General features: G+C 37.7%; 1 protein-coding gene across 2 annotated transcripts in view; it reads left to right on the top strand.

The window, feature by feature from the left end:
* Positions 1-1,634: 1,634 nt before the first annotated feature.
* Positions 1,635-9,018, top strand: part of mta3 (metastasis associated 1 family, member 3) — a 30,134-nt gene continuing 22,750 nt past the window's right edge. The window contains exons 1-3 of one of the 2 annotated variants that reach the window (XM_038282515.1): positions 1,635-1,949; positions 4,414-4,481; positions 8,490-8,583. In XM_038282515.1, the coding sequence (XP_038138443.1) occupies positions 1,922-1,949; positions 4,414-4,481; positions 8,490-8,583 (190 nt within the window). In that variant the 5' untranslated portion in view covers positions 1,635-1,921. The remainder of the gene's footprint in view (positions 1,950-4,413; positions 4,482-8,489; positions 8,584-9,018) is intronic. The other variant, XM_038282516.1, reaches the window with a different exon arrangement.

Raw genomic sequence — 9,018 nt, 5'->3', positions numbered from 1 at the left:
CAATAATCTAAAGTCTTAAGCATCATTCTGTTGAGGGATTATATTGCAGTTGTTCTACTGAAAAACTAAAAAGCTTCATAAAACGGTCTCATAGTTTTATTTAGAAAAAGATGAAACAATAGTTCTTTATCAGTTAATCTATAAACTATTAGGAGTTATTTTATGAGCTCCACAGAGGCACATGTGGCCCCTGAGCTTCAGCATTAAGACCTCTGCACTGGAACCGCATTCATCCAGTCAAACTCACAAACACCACAAATCCTATACTGATATAGATTGGTAGGCACTTTTGTCTTAAGTGCCTTGCCCAGGGGCACATACAGATATAACATGAAAACACTGGGATTGAACCTACAACACAAAGCATGTCTGATATTAGTGGTGAGCAATTACTTTTGCACATTTATTTTTTCCACCTATTTCTGTTATAAATGAATAAGAAAAAAAATATGCAGACAGTTAAAGCTGACTTTTTAATTAAGCCAAAATGAATGGATTTTAAGGTTATGGAAGAGGATTAGGGCCACTGGAAAAAAAAGCTAACTCAAGTTAACTTAAATATCAAATATTTTATTTCAGTGTAATATGAGAAAAAAGTCAGAATTCTGTCTTTTTTCCCAGAATTCAGACTTTTTCTCAAAATTCTGACTTTAATCTCAGAATTCCGACTTTAATCTCAGAATTCTGACTTTTTTTCTCAAAATTCTGATTTTTTCCCCCTCAGAATTCTGACCTTAATCTCACAATTCTGACTTTAATTTCACAATCCTGACCACATTCTGAGAGCTAACAAACATGTTAGCATCAAGCCATTGCCATGTCTGTTTTAAAGACTAAACTAGCTCTCTTGTTTTAATAACATTCTGCCCTTCCATTAATTAAACAGCATCTTTGTGTTAAATAGCGTCACATAAAAAGTCACTGTAATTTTCCACCAATGTGTTACTGGCCCTCCCAAACAAATCACATCTTTGTTAGTGAAGCTGAGCACTCTGAGATTAAAGTCACAAATTCTGAGGAGAAAAAAAATCAGAATTCTGACTTTAATCTCAGAACTATGACTCTAATCTTAGAATTCTGACCTTAATCTCAGAATTCTGACTTTAATCTCACAATTCTGACCAAATTCTAAGAGGTAACAAACATCCAAAATTCTGAGATTAAAGTTAGAACTATGACTTTTTCCCCCCATATTAAACATATTTATATATCAGGTACACATCTTCATGGTGCCCATCTACATTACGATAAAAAAATTAAGAGATTAAAGTCAGAATTCTGAGGTTAAAGTCAGAATTCTGAGAAATTAAAGTCAGAGTTCTGAGGTTAAAGTCAGAATTCAGAGATTAAAGTTAGAATTCTGAGAAAAAAGTCAGAATTTTGAGATTAAAATCAGAACTCTGAGATTAAAGACAGAATTCTGACTTTTACCATATTAGACTGAAATAAAATTTTAAAATCAGTCAACTTTTTTATTTTTTCAGTATCCCTAATCCTCTTCCGTATAAGGCTTTAAAAAACAAACAAAACGATGTAATAATTACTGATCAATTCACGCCCACTGATAGTCTATTTTGTAAAATCCCTTGCAGTGGCCCTTTTTGCGCATGCGCGGCCCCCCTCTGCCTCCCAGCAGTGTGTGGTTTTTCGGGTTCATCCGACTTCTGTCGGCCGCTCTGAGTTTACTGTATTGTCAAAGGCTGCTGCTGTGAATCGGTAGAGCAGGAGGCGGAGGAAAGGGGGGTCTCAGTAGCCAAATTTCTCCCCTCATAGTGAACACATCCGGAGTCCCGACGATCGTATTTAAAAAGCCCGTTGTGTCTTTTTAGGAAGCAGAGTTTTAGATGTATATATTTTAAAAATTATTTATGTCATTTTTGCTTAGTATATGCTTTACGTTTAACACGCTGGGAGGGCAGAAATGGCGGCCAACATGTACCGGGTCGGAGGTATGTATGTCAGTGTGGATCCTTTTTTTTTTTTTTTATTAAGCAGAAACCCCTTATGTTATTTTTGTCTCTTTTATCATATTTGATGATGCGTTAATTAAGGTTGACGGTGCAATAAGAAGCGATTAACCCACATTAATAGATGCGAAAGAGGTCGGAGCCGGAAGGTGAGCATTTCTCAATATTTGGGATCCAAAATGAGTCAGGCCGCAGCAGTTAGCCGCTAACTGGCTACCTGGCTATGTAAACATTTTTTTTTTCAGCTGTCGGTGCTATTAGCTGCTAAAGCGGCTCTTAAACGCTTTCACGCCGGGTGTAAGATGTTGGCTTACGGTTGAACATCTATTTAAACGGGTGTTGATATTTCCCCACGGTCAGTATGAGGCTGCCTTTGTATTTGCCTCTTCTGGCATGCAGCCATTAGTCTACGAGTCCTTATTTAGCTAACGTTAGCACGAGCCGCAGCTTAACTGGTCGTCCCCTTCATTATTATTAATGCCTCGCGATTGATATTGTTTGGAATATTATTTTAAAATAGCCTTTTCCGTGTAGTGATACACAGACGCCGACTTTAAGTGTGTTTAATCATCAAATGTACTGGCGTGGACGGCCAGCTAGCTCGTTAGCAGTCTGCTGGAATTCAGCATCAAATGATTGTCTTCATGGCGTCAGTGCGGCTGCTACCATTGAACCTTACACCTCCATCCGCTTATACTTGAGCTTTAACTCGTCATCAACATGGGATCCTAGCCCCTAATTCAATGTTGCATCACTTTAATGTTACAGTATTTTCTTTTGTGGTTATCACAAGCACGTCATAATGGGTCTTTTTCTTTTAGTTCTGGTGCCTTCAGGTGCTCTTTGTAAACTTGACGTCTGTAAACGTTGCGTTCAAATCTCCGAGTGCAGATGCACTTTACTAAATTGTTACATTTAAGTTTTTTTTTAGTGTTTCAGTTCATAAAATCAAACTTTTGATTAAAATAATATACATATGTATTTCTTACAAGGTAATTTAAGAGATAAAGTTAAAGGATTATGGGTTACAGCTCATTTTTAAAACAAACACATTTTACAATAAGAGCTGAGAGATTAAATTTATTTTTAAAACAAAAATTTCACAACTGGAGGATAATTTTTACTTGCCGGTTGACATCCTCTACCAGCATATCAGTGGAAGGTGTAGAAGCAAAAGCTCGTTCAGGAGTTTTGAACAGATTTACTAAAAACTGTGGCTGAAGAGTCACCACCCATTGGCACAAGCAGAACATGTATCCTGGACCTGTTTCATTCTGCGTATAAAGCCACTCCTAAACCGGGGACGTTAGAAAGAGGACTGACATAAAGGATCTTTGTTGTAGGTCTGTGAAAGACCTTTTGCATAAATAAGAAAAACAAACACATCTTGCAGTAGCTGCTTGGTAAAATACTTAAATATGATGATAAAGTATCTAGAAAAGTTTTGTTTCTTTCTTTGTTGCATTTTTAAGTTCATTAGCACTGTTTTACTTCAGTAACAGGTATATAGAGCCTTACAGAATCATTCTGTTCTCATTATTTGACAAACTAATGCAGGATTTTGAGCTCTTAGTCAGCAGAGTCAAGTTAATGCTTAAAAACAAATGAGAATGTCTTTTTTTTTTTTTTTTACACACATCAGTTTGAAAAGTGTTGCTTTTTGCTTACACCCTCATGAGTCGGTACTAATGCTCCAAAAACCACTGCAGGTCTGTTGTAATACATCCCTAACATCTTTGCACATTGAGATAAAGCTCAGTCGAATTGATTGGAGAGGATCTTTGAGCATCGATTTGTAAAGTCTTGCCAGAGATATGTTGGATTTAGGTCCGAACTTTGGCTGGGTCATCATAGTATTTGAACATCCTTCGATTAAAACTATTCCATAGTAGGTACCACTGTAGGATCATTGCCCTGTTATTCCAAGAAATTATTTTTTAAGCAACTTATTATTAAATTGACTAATAATTCTTACAAAAAAGGGGAAAGGATTTGGGGAAAAAAGTTAAAATGAAGCTAACTCTAAAACGACGGGCCTCTACAAGGCTCATTAATGACAGTATTGGATACATTTTTCTATAAAACCACAAATTGTTTACTTTCTCTGTAATTGACAGGACTGTTTTCTTTATGTTAGTAATTGAACTTAATTGATCTCACACTGGAGAAATGTACCTCTGCATTAAACCCATCCCCTTGGGGAGCAGTGGGCTGCCATCATGGGGCACCCGGGGAGCAGTGTGGTGTTAAGGGTCTTACTTAAAGACCCAAAATGGCAGTCTGTGGAAGTGGGGCTTGAACTCAGAACCTCAGGATTCTAAGCTTCATGCCCTAACCTCTAGGTCACCACTCCTCCACGCAATGGAAATGATGTGTAGTAGTGAATGTGCCGTTTCTTGCAGTACAAAGCTAAGACGTTGTGATACCATCTTGTGTCTTGTTGCAGATTACGTCTTCTTTGAAAACTCCTCCAGTAACCCTTACCTGATCCGCCGGATAGAAGAACTCAACAAGGTACTTGCATTGTTTTTCAATTTTGTGCTTGAGGGTGAATAACTTGGATTCCTGCCTTGGAGCCCCACCCACGGCCCCCACGCACTGACGGGTTGACTGAAATTAACATGTGTTCTTTTGTCTCCTAACTGTCAGTTTGACATTTCTTCTTTAATCGCGGGACACACCTGTATGGGCATGAGTGCTTGCTGGCCTTACAAACTGGTTATTAAAAACTTTGAAAGCTATTTATCCCCCATGTGCACGGTCAGCTAGAAATTGATACAAGCTTTTAACTTGAATACATTTGCAACATGATCTGATGCACTTAAGGGTAGTGTTTTATTACATGTAGAGGTTCCTCTTTTAAGGCATCTGCTAGGAGTTTGTCAGTTAAACCAAAGGAGAGTAGATGAAAAGATAGAACTGCTCATCACCCTTGATCCGCTAGACCAGGGTTAAGCATTTTCTTTTAGTTGATAAAGTCTGTGTTTTGATTATTTTATATGTACAATATTTGTTTTAGTCCATAATAACAAATGCAATGGAGAACATTTATTAATAGAGAAAGGAGGGAAAACATTTTTTTCTCAATTTTAGATTTTGCTTTATTCACCAAGCATCTGCAGACACAAAAATGTTGATTGAGATTGACCATGGAGGTCCCCTTGGGGGATAATTTTTGTAGCCAAAGTGATGAAGAGCCATTGTTGTTTAAAGAGCCACTTGGAACCATTAGTTGCTTCCCCTTGATTACACTGATATATTAATCATTTGTATTTCAAACATTTATTTGTGTTATTAGATTTACAGTTAATACAACCTAAATTACGTCCATGTAGTGTACAGTATAAACGATACATTTTTCCACTTTTCATAACATTTTGAAGTATGGCAATAGAAAAGCCTGATAGAAACAGCAAAATCCCAATTATCTAATTGGTGCAAAAACCTCCTTACGCTCACTTGAGTTGACTTCAGAAAAAGTGTAAAGAGGAGCTGGAAACTAGTTTTTCTTAGGACGTCATGGATGCAGCATTAGAATCACACTTTTCTTTCTCTGGAAGTCTGTGGATGGTGTGAACCATCACTGATACCAGCTGACATGATGAAGTAGGTTAAACTTGCCCAGGCAAAACACATTTCTTAAGACTTTTGTCCATTTCTGATCTTTGGAAAGTGATCAAGCGTAATGTCAACATATGACAACCTTAGGTTTTATGTCGCCTTGTTAATTCCCTCCAAGGGTTTAATTTTTCACTTTTAAAAGGTTTGTACAAAGTTCTCATCAGGTTTGGATGAAAACGCAACTAAAAACTGGCTGGGCTTATTTGCATAAGGTGCCTTAGGAGCCCATGTACACGATAAACCGCAATGATATCCTAACCATTGAAGTGCATACTGGTATATTCTAGTGCTGCACCTTTAATTGTGTTTATAATGTACTCCTAATAAAACTAAAACATTCGAATCCCAGAGCAACTACTTTTGGTTTCATAGCATTCAACAGGAAAAAAACTGCATGTCACACTCCAGCCCTTAAGGTGGCGATATTACCCTTAAAGTAGGTTTGCCGACACAAACAAGGGAAGGGAGAGTTGCAGCTAGCACACAGAAAAATACATGCAAGTAACAATGGACTCTGGAAAAGCAAGTTTTCAAGGTCATTAAAAGCTGACGCCTGGTTTTGAAACATCCACATGCTTATCTTGGTGCAAAGAAAAATCTAAATAAAATCACTATATTGGTTGACTATAATTTCTATTTTGATGTTCATCATAGTTGTTCAGCACACTCAAAGCTCTAAATAGGGCTGGGTATGTTCTCCAAAGTCCTGAATTGATTCGTTTTTGATTTATACAGTTCTAAATCGATTTATTGCAATTCAATCTGTTTTTACAACAATGAAATTGCTTCAACTTTGTTTTAAAACACTTGTGTATTTTATTTTTTCCTGTCATATTAAACACAAAGTGCAAACTGGTAATTTGGACAGTTTAAATTTGAGATGTGAACAAAACTGTCTTACTTTTTTGTGAAAAGGGAAAAAGTGAAGCCTCACTCGAGCAAGCAGACGTGACACAGCAGACATGCATGAGCTGCATTCTCTTCAATGCACAAACCATATTTGCAGCGTTGTCTGTAACAACTACAGGGTGTTTGCTGGTCAGCCTCCATTTGTTAATGTTTTCAGTCAACGTATTGGCTATATTTGCAGCTGTCTGGCTTGAAGTCATCTTGAGTGCATCTTTCCTGCTTATTTGAATGTGAACGTCACAGGCGTCAATATAAAACTAATCGATCTCATTCCCTAGACATCGATTTGGCAAAAATGTAAAGGAATCGATTCAAAATCGATTTTTTTTTTTTTACCCAGCCCTATTAGTAAATGTTGGAGTGCAGACGAATGACGACTCATGCAAGAGAAAAAAAATATCATCACAAAGGAAAACATGAAGTGCTCTTAAATTGAGAGGCATCCTGGGAAGGCTGCTAGTGCCCCTCCAGCTGTCTCTGAACGACATGCCCCTCAGACCCTGCACTTAGTTGATGGCGTTGCCGGCTTAGCATTTTACAAAACAGCAATGCACCAATATTGTCCGACGACATGGCAGTCATCTGCTTTATTTCCATTGCTGTTTCAGACTTAACTCTTGGGCCACTGCATCCCATGTCTTTGGCTACCTTCACACCGCAGGCCTTGATGCTCAATTCAGATTTTTTATTTTTTTTGCATTGCCGTTTACATTTCCAAATATATGTGACTTGTATGTGATCTCCTGTGTGCACTGCATTCATACAACCCTAGTGTCCCATATGCGTAGTAGAAGTAGTAATGAAGCCACAAACCAGTGTGCTCGGTGTTCATGGAAGTAAACATGGATGGTTGTGCCAGAGCGCATCTAGCAATCTTTCCCAACCTTAAAAACTCAGTCTTTTCAATATGGTTAAACATAAATACTGCTCTCAGCATTATTGTTCATCATTTTTGTTGTTTTTGTTGCCGCTTCTACGTATCAAGACGCTGAATAATGACCTTTGTCTGGTATTAATGCTGGACAGGTCGGATAAATGCGACTCTGATTCGTATCGGATTGAGGACCACATAGCCAAGTGGCCTGGGTGGCATTGGAAAAAATTGGATCTGTGTTGTTTAGACTGCCATGAAAAGATCAGATACAGGTCGCATCTGGGCAAAAATAATCTGATTTGGGTCACTTAGGGCTGCTGTGTGAACGTAGCCATTGATACCTTAGTTGTGGTTTCTGGGAGTGCTGATTCCAACATCAGCCCATGTCTTATTAATTCCACTCAAACTCTCGAATGGGTTTTGCATTACAATCTTCATAAATGTGTTTTTATTCATATAGGTGCACCTTCTTCTTTATCTTTTTATTTTTTTTCCCCCTTTTTTTCCTCCTTCCACTCAGTTTAACTCTATTATGCCTGGATGTGCTCCCTGAACCGCCAGCGTATGTAGCAATCATCCTTTTAGGCTCCAGGGAAGCCGTTAACAACTCTCTGCTATAGTCCACTCAGACATTCTCCCAATGATTATATAGATCATAAGATTTCCCTGTAAAAAAAAAAAAAAGAATAAAATAAAAATCTTTTCCTTCATGGCAGAAAAGAGTAGGCTGTAAAGTAATGAGGGTCAAAGCGGTACACTGTGAAAATAAATGCTTAAAATGTTTCAGTATTTATGTAACGTCTTTCTTTCCTGTGATTATTTGTGAATCTAAATGCAGGTGTCACTGTGAATTAAACTGCCTAAAATAAATTTGATCATATTCTATTTATTAAGATGCACCTGTAATTCCCACTTTTAATCACTCAGCATCAGTTTTAATTGAGTTCACCTGTTAGACTAATTACTCATCGCGGCAATGAATCAGCCATTTAAAAACGCTGTCTTAATTTGATGGAAGCACAAAATAGACGGTGCTCTTGGGAAATCTGAGCCTTATAGATGGACTTATTTGCAGCATTTCTTTACGCCAGCCTTGATCTTTAATCTCTCCATTTCAGACCGCCAGTGGGAATGTGGAGGCCAAGGTGGTTTGTTTCTACAGAAGGAGAGACATCTCTCACAGCCTCATCCAGCTTGCAGATAAACACGCGAGTGAGTAGTGTCATCTGTCCCCTTTTTTAGACTTTGAACTCGTGCAACATTAAATAAGGTTATTTACGGCTTCCTCACAGGCTGAGATCTGTCTTAGTGATTTGAAAAATTGTGTATAAGGTTTTCTGCTTAGTTTTGCAAACTAAGCAGCTTTGAATTCCTTGTGCTTAAAAACTGATCACCCTGAGTTGTATTCAGTTTCATTTTTATTTTAGTTTGGGTTCTGAAGCTACACATATTAATATCATACCATCTTGACGGAGAATTAGAGTCAATTGAGACTGTGAAGGAACCAGTTTATGAAGTGATTAAATTAGCTTTTTTTTAACTGCATCTGTCTGATCAGTTGGCCCATAAATCACATTTCTCAGACTTTACTAAAGGGGTGCATTTGGTTATTCCTCTTTCTTCCTGTTTTTCTTTTACGTCTTGCGG

Source organism: Cyprinodon tularosa, unplaced genomic scaffold (genome assembly GCF_016077235.1).
Source record: "Cyprinodon tularosa strain WSP-4 unplaced genomic scaffold, ASM1607723v1 ctg185, whole genome shotgun sequence".
Lineage (NCBI taxonomy): Eukaryota > Metazoa > Chordata > Actinopteri > Cyprinodontiformes > Cyprinodontidae > Cyprinodon > Cyprinodon tularosa.
Note: the sequence above shows the minus strand (reverse complement) of the source record. Positions and strands in the feature narration are given on the sequence as shown.